The sequence below is a fragment of the Elgaria multicarinata genome, chromosome 6 (assembly GCF_023053635.1).
Source record: "Elgaria multicarinata webbii isolate HBS135686 ecotype San Diego chromosome 6, rElgMul1.1.pri, whole genome shotgun sequence".
NCBI lineage: Eukaryota > Metazoa > Chordata > Lepidosauria > Squamata > Anguidae > Elgaria > Elgaria multicarinata.
The window spans coordinates 117,155,773-117,171,187 of NC_086176.1; the positions used below are offsets into that span (position 1 = coordinate 117,155,773).

Below are 15,415 nucleotides of genomic sequence, written 5' to 3' on the forward strand. Positions count from 1 at the left end.
AGAGAGAGAGAGAGTGCAGTCCACCACCCCAAATATTTTACTCACCCCTGAAAACATCCCTCCAATTTCGTCAGCTGTCTCAGCCTAGAGCAGACCCACACTATACCAAATTCATAGAATTATAGAATAGTAGAGTTGGGAGGGGCCTCTAAGGCCATTGAGTCCAACCCCCTGCTCAATGCAGGAATCCACCTTAAAGCATCCCTGACAGATGGCTGTCCAGCTGCATCTTGAAGGTCTCTAGTGTGGGAGAGCCAACCACCTCCCTAGGTAACTGGTTCCCTTGTTGTACTGCTCTAACAGTGTGTAGAAGAAGGACTTTCAGAAGGAGCATCTTTTCCCACTGAAATTAGAAAGGGTCCCTTGCTGAAATTCCCTCTACTGCTTCAGATTTGGGAGCTCGGTACCCTTTGTATCAACCATAGCAATAGAACCCCTATTTAATCAGCCTAAGGATCCAATGGTCTTCAACTGTTGGGTCATGACCCAAAAGTAGGTCAAGAGATCAGTCCAGATGGGTCATGGCAAAACTGTTGCCGCCATATTGTGAACATCTGAGGTGTGTCTGGACTAGTTGAAGACCACTGACCTAGTTCACCATACTGGTAATCAACCAACATTTCCTGAAGGCCCACCAGTAATGCAGGAAGGCTGTGGCCACGGAGATGGAACTTGCAACTTTCTGATGTCAAACTTGTGCTCTAGCACTGAGCCATGACTACAATTGTGGGCTACTTATAAAGGGCCACATCTGGCTGGACACAATTTTCTTGCCCCGATTGCACCATGCTATGATCAACAGGATCCTGTGGATAGTTTTGTAATTAGCAGAAATTTCAAGGCTGCATGGTGCTACATGGTTCATTGCATTTGAAAGCTTTTCGGGAGCGTGAAAAATTGCATCAAAAAGCATGTGGTGTAACATGATTGAGAGGAATAGCCTGTCCCCTAGATCACAGGAACAGGTCCTGGACCATGTAGAGTCTGTGACATGGAAGTAATTGATGCCGTAGCTCCCAGAGGAGTGGGATGCTTTGCACCATGGATAAGAGTTCTGCCTGGTTCTCATTGAAACCTGGAACAGATTTGCTGCCCCACTGACATTGGAGCCACCAGCCTCTACTGGGTGAGGGAAGTAACACCTCAAAGACTGACACATGGATTGTGTTCTGGTATTCTATGCGCTGGAGCCCACTTCGCCTCTGAGGAAGTGAGCGTGGGCTCTCAACAGCTCCTTCCACAATCCATGTGTACGTCTGTGAGTCATTTTCGCTGCAACGTTCTTGCATGGTGACGGCTCTGGAAATGATCTCCTGTGTGAATGTGACAAGCCAAGAATACAGGAGGTGACCCAGAAAATGATTCCCATGCACTTTACACATCCAGAATGAGGACCCGTTCCATGCGCCACCGAAATTATGAACGATAAGACCAGGGCCAAGTTGAGATGTACGTCTGGGTTATTAAGAGCATGCAAAGAACATCAAACGAGTTCTGCTGGATCAGACCAAACGTCCATCTAGTTCAGAGTCCCCTGTCCCACTGTGGCCAGCCTAGTGCCTTCACTGGAGTGGGGGCTGCAGTGGAGGTAGCCCCAGTCAGGGAGTTGACTAGCAGGGCCTGGGTACTGAGAGCCTGAGGAATTGCCCAATAGAGTCCAGAGTTTGGTGAGGAGATTCCTCATAGAGGTCTTGCACCAGCAATTAAGAGGCAGAGGGTGAAGATCTTTATAACAAACCCAGCTCCTGAGGCTCCTGTCTCTTAGGAGATATTAACTCCCTGTGGTACCAGACTGAGCTACAGCAAGGTCTTACTCTGGCCTTAGCTAGACCTAAGGTTTATCCCGGGATCATCCCGGGGTCATCCCTGTTCATGTAAATGACACATAGGATATCCCAGGAGCAGGCAGGGACGACCCCGGGATAAACCTTAGGTCTAGCTAAGGCCTCTGTCTCTTTGGAGGAGAGCTCACACAGGTTGGCCATGTGTCCTCTTTTACAAAGGTCAGTCCTCTGTTTGAAGGCTGCCAGAGGGCTGTCCCAGATTTTGAAGGTATTCTCAATTTGAAGGACTCTCCTATCCAAGGCCAAAGGTTGAAGTTGCCCAGCAACAACACCTGGGTGGCAAGCTGAGCAAAACTCACAGGTCCTCAGGTCACAGTTTTCCATGCTATAGCAAGATGGATGGCATTTCTATTTAAATGATAATCATTATTCCAAAATTTGCACCTGTGCATAGCATATGCAAATTTTATGCCAATCAGTGTCTTCTTTTGTTCCCCCCCCCCTTTTTTGATGATGATGCATTTCCTTCTTTGGGGCAATTCCTATGTGGCCACCTTATTCACAGGTAGGTCCTTCTGATGCTTCTTAAGGAGTGAGAACTTCTAAGGCACTACGCTAAAAATTCACACTGATCTCAGAACTTCAGAGAGTCGGGTAGGAAGCAACTGAATGGAATGCTTCATGAAATGCTTCACACGGGGAAGGTGAACCCAACCGACTCCATGTATGTGGAGAGCCCCTCGTCAGAGCAACTGAAGTCCCCACGAATTAGGGACAAGACCCCATAGGCCCTACAAGTCCTTCTGTTTCACAATATATGGTCTTTAACTTTGCGGCGGAATCGTTCTCACAAGTGTGCGGTTTTATTCCTCCCGATAAGTATTGTTCTCCTAAAGAGAACAAGATTTACCTGCTGTCTTTCTCCCGATGCAAAGCTTACGCTTCCCTTTGTCTACAGAGGGTTGAACTCTGGCACAGCCGGTGCTGCTGGAAGGAGAAGGGAGGGGAGGGGAGGGCCAGGCGGATTTGTTTTCGTGGCTTTTAATGAAATATCAATGGATGGATATTTTATTTTGCTGTGAATATGAAATTTCACCACTGACCTGTCAAGCTCTCATTTTCAAGAAAAACTTTATTTCGCACCTCCAGACAGGCTGGGAAATTAGTTTTTCCCACCGAGGTCTCTCATTAGGGATTACAAAGTGAGCACGGCACAGGGCAATTGTGCCTCCATTTTTATTCTCCCCTCACGGTAAAGGACCTGAGAACGCCGGGATCAGCTCAGGGGAGCGATGGATTACCAGCCGATGGAAGGCAGGCGAGAGAGTTACATTAACCGGTTCAGCCAGGCCAAGAGCAATCGGGTTTTGATGAGCTCCACCTTGAAGCGGTCTGTAACAAAGCAAACAGACCAGGAGGAAGACTTCATTCTCCTTCAAGGAACTTGATCTCCGGGCTGGAGTTGATGCCAAAGTTCATTATTGGATTTGTAGCCTGGTCTCCATTTGGAGGCAAACCACATGCAGAGGAATTCCACGCACAGGCAAATCCAGATTATGCAGGGATGGTCATTGTTCAGCCCACAAGGGCCCTTTCTACACCATACCGGTGTAGAGGGAGCAGGGGGAGGGAAGGATCTCGCAATACTCTGATCATGAGATTCTTCCCTTAGTCCACATGTGGGTGCAACATCCCACAAGGAAAGAGGGTGCTGCACCCACCATTTTGTTTTGTTTTTTACAGGAGAATCATGGAATCATAGAATAGCAGAGTTGGAAGGGACCTACAAGGTCCAACCCCCTGCTCAATGCAGGAATCCACCCTAAAGCATCGCTGACAGATGGCTGTCCAGCTGCTTCTTGAAGGCCTCTAGTGTGGGAGAGCCCACAACCCCCCTAGGTCACTGATTCCATTGTCGTACTGCTCTAACAGTCAGGAAGTTTTTTCTGATGTCCAGCTGGAATCTGGCTTCCTTTAACTGGAGCCTGTTATTCCATGTCCTGCACTCTGGGAGGATCGAGAAGAGATCCTGGCCCACTTTTGTGTGACAACCTTTCAAATATTTATTTATTTATTTTATTTATTTATTTATTTATTTATTTATTACATTTTTATACCGCCCAATAGCCGAAGCTCTCTGGGCGGTTCACAAAAATTAAAACCACAATAAAACAACCAACAGGTTAAAAGCACAATTACAAAATACAGTATAAAAAGCACAACCAGGCAGCTGGACAGGATATTTGAAGAGTGCTCTCATGTCTCCCCTCAATCTTTTTTTCTCCGGGCTAAACATGCCCAGTTCTTTCAGTCTCTCTTCATAGGGCTTTGTTTCCAGACCCCTGATCATCCTGGTTGCCCTCCTCTGAACATGCTCCAGCTTGTCTACGTCCTTCTTGAATTGTGGAGCCCAGAACTGGACGCAATACTCTAGATGAGGCCTAACCAGGGCCGAATAGATGAGCACACATGCGCTCCAACTCAAACATACGGGGCCTGGTTCCTTCCCTCTACTGATCCCCGCTACTCGTGGGAAGGAGGGAAGAAGCCAGGACAGGCAGCCACACCTCCCATGGTCTTGGGACGATCCTAAGACCATGGGAAGAATCAGCTTTTCCCAGGTATTATTTATCCTTGGGAAAATCCTTTCTTGTCCCTCCTTCCTCCCGGGAGTCCCTGTGCATCATTTTCGGGTTGGTGTAGAAACAGCCAAGGATGAACAATTGCTGTTGTTTTTTCGTTTTCCCTACATATCTATCTATCTATGATATAAAATGAAAAGTTGCACAGGCAATAAGGCTCTGCGTCATTCCTGCATGGCCAAACATAGGAGTCCTACTGGTGCAGCCCAAAGGTCCTTTAAGTCTAGGTGTGCAGAACCACAGGCACAGGGGAGGGGTCAAATCCAGCCCTCCTGGGATCCCAATCTGACCCACTGGGGTTGCCCAGAAAGCCACACCCTCCCCCTACGCCCACCATCAAGAAAGTGGAAGCAAGGACTGACCACATGGCCCATGCAGTGGGCTTCTTCTGCACACAGCAGGAAATGGCGCAAATTATTGTCAGAGCCGAGAAGAAACAGATTTTCCAGGCCGTGTTTTGTAGCGGAAAAAACAACGGAAGAAGCAGGAGATGCAAAGGAGGATTGCTGCATTGTCAATATGACCCGCAAAGATCCATGAGTGGCCAGTCATGAATGTGCGATAAAACACGCATCTATAGACACTCTTTGCTAGCACCTGCTGAAAGAACCACAGAAAGGTCTCCACCACAGCCACCCCCAACCCCACATTCCTCCTAACTGACTTGCGGTAGATGGTTGCAGCTTCCAACATTCCTGCAAATAGGCTCAGATGCTTAGATCGCAGTTCCCGAACAGTTTCTCAGTCCAGGATTAATTAAGCGAATCTTGAGATCTAATTAAGGACTGGTCTGGTGATAATTACCAGGAAATGTATGCATTAAATATATTCATTTGTCAATGAAGTGTAATTAAGAGCACTGTTTGGGGAAGGATCAATACCCGTGTCACGTGATTTGGAGGAGGGAGAGAGATTGAGGGAAAGACTCCCTTCCCTGCATGAATCAAAAACAGAGAGAGAGAGAGAGAAGACCATTCTTCCCGTTCCTTGCTTTGCTCTCTTAATAACTCATGCCCAGTGCGTTGCATCCTTGAACAGAATATCTCTCCTTCCCTTCCTTTGTTTAGCTAAACCATTTGTTTCACTCCCTTGTTCCTTGCCGCATTGTTCAAGTGGGTTATAGATTTATTAGAGTGGGAAAGAGTGGCAGGTCAAAGAGAAAAGAGAAGAGAGAGAGAGAGAGAGAGAGAGAGAGAGAGAGAGAGAGAGAGAGAGAGAGAGAGAGAGAGAGAGAGAGAGAGACTCATTGTCAATTGGAAACCACTTCCTCCCAGAAAATGCTGTTAATCCAGAGAACATGGTTCTTATTGTGAGACCTCTGCACATTGGAAGATTGGTTTCCTTAGCATATTAATCCCACACCTCTTTACGCTTGATTACTGCAGGTCTGGAAGGGTGGTTTTTATACATCTAAAACGGGCAGTTGGAGGAGGCTAAAGCGGCACCATCTCAAGCTGTGCCTAACCAGCAACAATGCAGCCTTGACTCCTCTGGCAACAGAAAAAGGTGGTTGTGCGCAAGCAACCTTGGACTTAGGTTCGGAAAAACCTGAGCTCCCATCACATGCTCATAATGTAAGGAAAGGAAAGGAACCTCTCGTGCAAGCACTGAGTCATTACTGACTCTTGGAGAGACACCAGCTTTCGCTGATGTTTTCTTGGCAGGCCTTATAACGGGGTGGTTTGCCGTTGCCTTCCCCGGCCGTTATTACCTTTCCCCCAGAAAACTGGGTACTCATTTTACCGACTTCAGGAGGGTGGAAGGCTGAGTCGATCCAAGCCGGCTGCCTGAAACCAGCTTCCACTGGGATCGAACTCAGGCCGTGGGGAGAGTTTCAGCTGCAGTAACTGCTGCTTACCACTCTGCACCACATGAGGCTCAAGGAAAGGAACCTCTCGTGCAAGCACTGAGTCATTACTGACTCTTGGAGGGATGCCAGCTTTCGCTGACGTTTTCTTGGCAGGCCTTGTAGCGGGGTGGTTCGCCATTACCTTCCCCGGCCGTTATTACCTTTCCCCCAGCTAACTGAGTACTCTTTTACCGACCTCGGGAGGATGAAAGGCTGAGTCAACCCAAGCCGGCTGCCTGAGAACCAGCTTCCGCTGGGATCGAACTCAGGCCATGGGGAGAGTTTCAGCTGCAGAAACTGCTGCTTTACCGCTCTGCGCCACACGAGGCTCTCATAACGTAAACCCACCGCCAAACAGAAAGAGAACTGCTGCATTTGTGAAACAGCTTGCCAGAGAAGGCCATTTAGCCATAAAGCATTTTCTGGAGCCATTGCTAAGTGGTAGCAATAAGTGGTAGCAATAGCAGCATAAGCGGTCTGGGGCAAATCCATTCTCATGCTGTCTTTGGGTGGTGAGATAATAAGGAGAGAGACACAATGTTTTACCTGGAGGGTTAAAATCTGCATAATCTGGAAAGGCTGAAGGGGCTGCAAAGGTTTAGCCTGCAGAACAGAAGAGGCAGTTTCAGTAACGTGCTTTAAATAAGTGAACCGTTGACAATGGAATGGAGATCCATTGTTCACAATAATCAGTGGCCCTAGATGGAGATGCCCAACACCCCACTTCATCATGACTCATCGAGCCAATTCAGTGGGTCCCAAGTAAGTGTCATAATATTGATGGACGCTAGCAGCTGATGGGGTGGTGAATCCGCTCTGGGTTTCAGTCAAAGCCAGACAGTTCTCCGACTCTAAAGGAGAGAAACCAGATGTGGGCATTCCTTCAGGATGGCCACCTCTGCCTCACAGTTCTTTGTGCACCTGCCTTCACAAGGGGATCAAATAAAAAGTTTTCCGTGCCTCTTACAACTACCGTGCCCGCCATTTTGTTTGTAAAGGGATAGCCCTGGACAAACTGGGACTTAGACTTTGCTCCTCTCCTGACATCGTAATCCCACACTTTCTTCTTCAGACCTCAGAAGAATAGAGAGCCGTTTTGAAAGATGGGAGGTTGCCGCCCATAGACAAGTGGCTGGGCGCAAGTGGTGCCGTGTCTTTGTCCTTCTCACTGGTGCCGACGGAGATCACTAATGGGCTGTTTTGCTCTTCTTTTCGCTTCCTGCAGGGGGCCTCGTCAAGCCTGGTGGTCAAGTTTGCAGACACGGATAAGGAACGTACAATGCGGCGCATGCAGCAAATGGCCGGGCAGATGGGCATGTTCAACCCAATGGCTATACAGTTCGGAGCATATGGTGCCTACGCACAGGCAGTAAGTGTAGACACAGCCTGGGGTGGGCCAAAGGGGGTGGGATTTGCCCATCAGCGGCATATGTCAAGGGATTTCAGGGTTCATCGTTGTGTGTATCCCAAAGGCACGGAAAAGCTTTCAAGCCTCATCCTTTGTCACAAAGGACTGATGCAAATGTGGTGGAAACACCATGGTCTCTATAAGCCTTTCAGACTGCAGATTGGGGTAGAATCACATCATTGAGAGCTTCTCTCTATATATGTGGGGGTGGAAATAAACCTTGGATGTAGAAAACTTTATTTTATGTATGGGAGAATGTGGACACACAAAAGCATGGAGCTCCCCCATCCCAACGTGGTGCAGTCTGTACTATTTCAGGCGTATTTGAATCTTTAGAATTTTAAGGCAAATGCCACGGACGCTTAGCAACACTCATTTTTTTGACTTTTGTCTAGAAGTGGCCAGATCAAAAGGCAGAGGAGAAAGCAGTAAATGCAGGCATGAGTACATAAAATTAGATCCTTGGCAAAGGCAAAGAAACAGAAGTGCAGAAACAGAATTGCTCCATCGATAAAACAGGAATGGGTGTACTTCTTTTCCTCTGTTATGCTGATTGGCTGAGCTCAGGTGCCAGTCTTTCCTGGTCCGACCAATGTACATGCTGGAATGGTGCAGAGAGATGCCACTTGTTCCTCCTCTAAAAAACTTCAGTCTTTTGTCAGGCAGCAACACTTACATATAACAGAAAAGTGCTGTTATAACCTACAGCACTTTTCCCCAGCCTGATGCCCTCCAGATATGCCAAACTACAACTCCCATGATCCCCAGCCAGCAGAGGGAACCATGGAGGAGGGAGAACTGGAGGAGAGAGTATGCCCACATCACATTCAAATGAACCCAATACTCAGGGCTGGTGATGAAAATCATATGGCTGGCAATGATTCAATATAATATATGGAAATATATTTAAGGCTCTATTTTCCATATATTTAAGGCTCTATTTTCCATACATTATCTGCCGTGATGGGGGTCTTTGACCCTCCAGCTGAACCTAATGAATCAGTACAATGCCTATGTTTTCACCACTGGTGTTCTGCATTCAATCTTTGCCTGTTTTGATGTTAGCTGCACACTGTGCTTCATTGGCTGGCAAATTATTTGCCTGTCAAGACTATTAGAAAACAGGTCATTGTAGATCCTGAAGGATACATGCTATTTTGAAAAGGCTGTGTCAGCTTTGAGGCCTGCTTTGTCAAAGACAACAGCTGTGGACAGGACATAGCCTCACCAATCCACTCCAAATTCTCCAGCAATCCTTCCTCAAACCCTGGGAGATGGCAACAAATTGGTTAATGGACAACAACTCAGGGGCATCCCTTTCCAAAAAAGATATGATGATTTTAGTGGCCCCATCCAGTTCTAGTTTGTGAGCAATGTTTGTAATTACAAGCCCCTTCGCCTATAGGACGGGGTCCCTGCTGACCTTCTCATTTTCATAAGAACGTAAGAAGACCCATTCTGAAGCAGGAAAAAAAGTGAGGAAAAAGTCAAGGTTTGCTGCCAAATTGAAGTAGCAAACTACTGAAGAGGCTTGGAATGTACAAAGTTAGCATGGCCCCTTTCAGAAGACATCTTAAATCATGGCTTTAACCACAGTGATTAAGCCAGAAAGCCAGGTTGTGTTCAGAAGACACCTTAAACCATGGCTTTAACCACAATAAATACGTTTTTTTGTTTTTTGTTTTGCCTTAGTCACCATGGTTAAAGCCATGGTTTAAGGTGTCTTCTGAACACAGCCTGGCTTTCTGGCTTAACCATCATGCTTAAAGCCATGGTTTAAGGTGTCTTCTGAACTGGGTGCATGTTTTCAAGTGACTGCCCCCCCCCTTTTTGTGGCATGGGTGGTAGGGGAAGGGGAGTAGATCAAGAGGGTATTTGGCCCCAAACTACCCAAACTTTGCTCATACTAGAGCCTGGTTCATCCAGAGGTTCACCAGATGTGCATTTTATCACACATTTTATCACTACTGCCCACTTACGGATGTTGTCTGCCTCCTGTTCCTTCCACTCGTTTTTCTGGTGCAAAATAGACCCCTTTTGATCCGACTTTCTTTTAAAATGGAATGTGCCACAATCTCCTGCTCTGTGCAGGAAAAGCGGCATGATAAAAATGCCCCCTTAATGGGCCACATGGTCTTTGTTTATTTCCTCTTTCCCCTCTGGGCTGTAAGAGGAAGTAATGAGGGACAGAAGCGTGACGGAGAAGCGATGGTAAGGAAACTTGATTTTTCCCGTGTGATGACACTCCCAGTGTTTACTTGGGTCCAAATGTATAGATTTTTAAATTTCATTTATTTTATTATTACATTTATATCCCTCCTTTTTTCCTCCAAGAAACCCAAGGCGGCATACAGAACTCTCCTCCTCTCCATTTTATCCTCACAACAACAACCCTGTGAGGTAGGTTGGGTTGAGAGTCAGTGACTGGCCCAAAGTCACCCCGTGAGCTTCCATGGCTGAATGGGGACTAGAACCTGGATCTCCTGACTCCCCGTCCAACACTCTAGCCACTACACCACACTGTCTCTCATATAGATGGCATATATGATATTCAGCATTCCAGCATCAAGTACTGTGTATCCCACATGTCCATGATATTTTTTAAAAAAGCACAGCTATCCTCCCCTATCAGTGTAGGAGGACATGGCTCTATGGACAGCAGAACATGAGCAAGGACAACGCTAGTTAGCCCCGTCCTTCTGCTCACCTCCAGATCAGACTCGTGTCTTTTTCATCCTTCTTCAGCTAAGTATTAGGTCAACAATGGAAGATTTTGGATTTTCAGCAGCACACGCACTGGCAGACATTAGGCACACACATACACACAGGCACACACATTGACTGAGCGGGTGGCACTCGTCACCCCAGGGAGATTCAGAGTTGTCAAAATGACAGGATCACATTTTGGCGCCTGGTGTTGGTGGACCCCAGAAGCGCTGCAAGCCTCTTTCTCAATCAGAACCAGTTATCTGTGTCATCCCCTATCTGTCTTCATCGCCAAAGCATACACAGAGAAAAGGGCCAGAGCGATACTGCCGGTCCTGTTTAATCCACGTTGGACTTCCAGCTTTAAGATACTGGGGTGATTGGCAACTTAGAAATATCAGAGAAAGGAAGAGGGAAAGAGACAAGGGGAACCATAGAATCATAGAACAGTAGAGTTGGAAGGGGCCTATAAGGACATCGAGTCCAACCTCCTGCTCAGTGCAGGAATCCACCCTAAATGGAGGCAACTTCACCAAACTACTTACATGACGCTTAACAAAGAACAAGAACACAATTTCCCCTCTAAAGCCGTCCAGATACCCTGTTGGATCTAGGCAGGGTGGGGGACAACCCACATTGCCTCTCCCCCGTTGTCATTTACGGCCTGGATTCACAAGGATTTTCAACCCTTTTTGGTTATTCTGCAGAAGTCTTTTCTTGATGTTGTCTGCTCCTGGGAGCGAGGAGGGGAGGCACAGTTTAAATCCCCTCCGCCTTTCAATTTGCCAACTGAGCTCACAGCTTCGAACACTGCATGCATTTCCGTGCTGGTGTTTGGGAGTAACTTACAGCCAAAACGAATCCTCTCCCGGAAATGTTCCTCTGCGGGTTTTCATGTTGAATATTCACCAGCTTTTCTCTAAATAGTCTCTGCATTTGCCGTCCAGTTCTATCTTGTTTCACTATTGAATGTTTCATTTAAATATTCAATATTGGATAATATTATATTTTAAAGATGGCAGTATTTCAAAGTTGACAGAATTTGATGTTGTTGTTATTTGGCGGTGTCTGATGGCATTTGATACCTGACAACATTTTTTTTAAAAAAAAAAGTCAGTTAGTGATGTTTCCTATCGACACCTGACAAAATACAAAGGATGAAGAGATGCTATTAAGTGTAAAGCACTCAGATTTTGGATTTGAAGGTAGAATGTTCAATTAAAAAAATGATAATTTGAAAATTTCCACTCAGCCTTTGGTTAAATGTTGAATATTTGTGAATATTCCTCTCAGCTATAATTCTGACTCAATCACAGGGCTGTTTCTCTATTTATTTATAAAGGCCAAATCACACATCACTTTAAAGATGTAGTTACATCTGTTTTAACTCTAGAATAAGCACAAAGGTTCCTATCTGAATTGGGATCCTAACATGAGATTAGGAGGCTTTAAGCCTTTTCTACCTGCTATGACCTGGGATAATGGGCTCAAGTTACAGGAAGCCAGTTTCTGGCTGGACATAAGGAAAAACTTCCTGATTGTTAGAGCGGTACAACAATGGAACCAATGACCTAGGGAGGTCATGGGCTTTCCCACACAAGAGGCCTTTAAAAGGCAGCTGGACAGTCATCTATCATGGATGCATTAAGGTGGATTCAGTGGCCTTATAGGCCCCTTCCAGCTCTACTATTCCATGATCCTATGATTCTCTGAAGGGTGGCCATCTCAGGAACAGCTTGCCACATGGGCAGACTTGGGAGCTTAGGAAAGTACTTTATTTGTTTTTTCTGATCATCTAGAGTGCAGAACACAGAATAATGGGCTCAAGTTACAGGAAGCCAGATTCCGGTGGATTCCTGCATTGAGCAGGGGGTTGGACTAGATGGCCTTGTAGGCCCCTTCCAACTCTGCTATTCTATGATTCTATGATAAGGAAAAACTTCCTGACTGTTAGAACAGTATGACAATGGGACCGATGTCCTAGGGAGGTAATGGGCTCTCCCACACTGGAGGCCTTCAAGAGGCAGCTGGACAACCATCTGTCAGGGATGCTTTAAGGCGGATTCCTGCATTGAGCAGGGGGTTGGACTCGATGGCCTTAGAGACCCCTTCCAGCTCAACTATTCTATGATTCTATGACCCGAGTCCAGGTCAGGAGCTCTGTGCCTATAATTTATATTTCCGAAAAATGATCCATTTGCTTTAAGTCAGACTTACACCAGGGCATTTTAGCATTACAAAGATTTGTATTTTCAGCCCTTTTCTCCACACATACTCGAAGGTACCTTAAAGAAACCAGTAGGAAACTGATATGGAATAGGTCTTGGAATCTTCTGCATCTGAAATCTCTCCAGTCCTCCTCCAACTCCATAGTTGTCTGAGCAACTCAATGCTCTTCCAACCCCACTTAGCAGAGGGGGCTTGTTCCCTCCTTCGGGGCCTGGCAAAAGTTTAGAGAACCCCAAAGAGAAGGTCTGGAACGTGTCAATGCATCCCCCTCCCCCAGCTGAGTAAATTATTTTGTGTTTACGCATCGTTTAAAATCACACAGCAAGTTGGCAATCAATGTGACACCGAGGCTTCAACCAGCCAAGTCCTGCCCAGAAGGAAATTGCCTGGTACACTTTCCTGCCTAAGTCCTATTGAGAAAATGGCAGCTGTTGCACAATTATGCTTCTCAGGCATGACACTAAATGCTCATGGAAGGCGGTGACCCAGTCTGGAGCAGTGTCCAGGACTGGGGAAGCAAACAGGAAACTAACACGCATTACAACATGGGTGGATCTAGGCACGGTGTTCATAGAATCATAGAATCATAGAATAGCAGAGTTGGAAGGGGCCTACAAGGCCATTGAATCCAACCCCCTGCTCAATGCAGGAATCCACCCTAAAGCATCCCTGACAGATGGTTGTCCAGCTGCCTCTTGAAGGCCTCTAGTGTGGGAGAGCCCACCACCTCCCTAGGTAACGGATTCCATTGTCATACTGCTCTAACAGTCAGGAAGTTTTTCCTGATGTCCAGCTGGAATCTGGCTTCCTTTAACTGGAGCCCGTTATTCCGTGTCTGCACTCTGGGAGGATCGAGAAGAGATCCTGGCCCTCCTCTGTGGGACAACCTTTTAAGTATTTGAAGAGTGCTATCATGTCTCCCCTCAATCTTCTCTTCTCCAGGCTAAACATGCCCAGTTCTTTCAGTCTCTCCTCATAGGGCTTTGTTTCCAGATCCCTGATCACTAACTGATCACTAACTCTCTTAGTAGAGAGAGGTGAAGTATCTCCATTTGTGGATGTGAAGGATCTCCATTTCTTATCAATAGCGTGTTGGGTGGCCAAGTGTCTTAACTTACTGAGGACATTTCTCTTCTACAGAGGACAGTCTGCTACTTAAAGGCATCCTCTATTTGAAGAGCTCTCTGTTCAAGTCCAATTTTAAATATTTATTTATTTTATTTATTCATTCATTTAAAATATTTCTTGGCCACCTTTCTGGGCAAATGGCCCTCCCAAAGCAGTGTAAAAATAATTAAAAACACACACGCATAAAACCAGAACAATGAAAACACAATAGAAACTTTAAGAAAACTATAAAAGCAGCAATAAAACCGACATTAAAAACAACAATTAAACAAAAACAAAACCAGCAATCAAAACCAGCCATATTAGGGAAAGGCCAGAGTATAGAATCATAGAATCATAGAACAGCAGAGTTGGAAGGGGCCTACAAGGCCATCGAGTCCAACCCCCTGCTCAATGCAGGAATCCACCCTAAAGCATCCCTGACAGGTGGTTGTCCAGCTGCCTCTTGAATGCCTCTAGTGTGGGAGAGCCCACACAAGGCCTTCTTAAAAACCAGGCATCACCCCAGGTTGACCCTGGATTGGCCCCAGAGTGACGTCACATGGTGGAATCACTATATTGACATTGCTTGGATTGAAAAAGTCGGGGTAAATTACTTTTTCAAACCACAGCATCACATGGAAGCCCTGCGGTGGCTGCAAAGTTGTGCCTGTGTTGTCTAACCAATGCAATACAGACTTACAGCTGCCGTGGGGCTTTCCCCACATATAGATACCCCCCCAGTGTCTCCCTAGATCAGCCATCCCAACCAGATACCCTTCCAATATGTTAGGCAGTGACTCCCCTTAATGGCTGCACTGGCAGAGAGCAGCAAACTAAGACACCTGGAGGGGCCCATGCCAGGTTGGAAAAGGTTGCCCTAGCCGAAGAAAAGCAGGAAGGAAGGCCTCTGTCCCGGACATCTGGCTCACTACTTTGGAGGAAAGGATGCTGGGATCAACGGACCTTTGGTCAGACCCAGCACAGCTCTTCTTACTGTCTGACGTTCTTCAGGGAGGGAGGAAATAATGAAATAAATGAGAGGTCAGCAGTCCCCCTCCTCACAGGCAGGGAGATGCAAGGATGCGACCCGATGCTTATTTTAATGGCCTTGTGTCAAATCGAGACACGCTCTGGAGGTTTTACAGGAGCAAGCTGTGACCCTCAGACGAGCTTGCTCACCTCCCATAAATCTTCCCGGAGATACGTTCTAAGGGCCAGGACTCTCATTTATAATTCTTATCTGGCATCCAGAGTTATAGGGCTTCCTGTCTCAATGCGTTCAACTTACACTCTTCTGCATCTGCATTTCACTTGCCAGTCCCATGATCCACCAAGGGTCGGAAGGGGCCGATGACACCGCCAGCCACCCTGCCAGGGCAAGAGGGCACTCACTGATGCCCTCAGCCCATGCCAGAGAGGGTAAACACATGCAAAAATGGGATGGACTGGCAAAAGACTGGTACGCCCATCCCGAAAACACAGCTCAGCCATGCCAGGGCACTTATGCCATTGAATTGGCTCCCTCCCTCCCAACCTATCAGTCTGAACTACAGAATGCTTACTAAATGCAGAAATACATGTCTAGGGAAGGTCAATTTTCCTTTTTGAAAAACAAACAAACCCAAGTTTCTATCCCTTCTGTTTCCAAATATATGTTTTTTGAAATGGGGAGGGGGGACTCCTCGCA

General features: G+C 46.6%; 1 protein-coding gene across 9 annotated transcripts in view; it reads left to right on the forward strand.

The window, feature by feature from the left end:
- CELF4 (CUGBP Elav-like family member 4) overlaps positions 1-15,415 on the forward strand; it is a 992,627-nt gene that overhangs the window by 903,907 nt on the left and 73,305 nt on the right. For 5 of the 9 annotated variants that reach the window (XM_063128323.1, XM_063128324.1, XM_063128328.1 and 2 more), the window contains exon 6: positions 7,501-7,644. In XM_063128323.1, coding sequence (XP_062984393.1) covers positions 7,501-7,644 — 144 coding nt within the window. Of the gene's footprint in view, positions 1-7,500; positions 7,651-15,415 lie in introns of all 9 variants that reach the window. The other 4 variants (XM_063128326.1, XM_063128330.1, XM_063128327.1 and 1 more) reach the window with 1 other exon arrangement.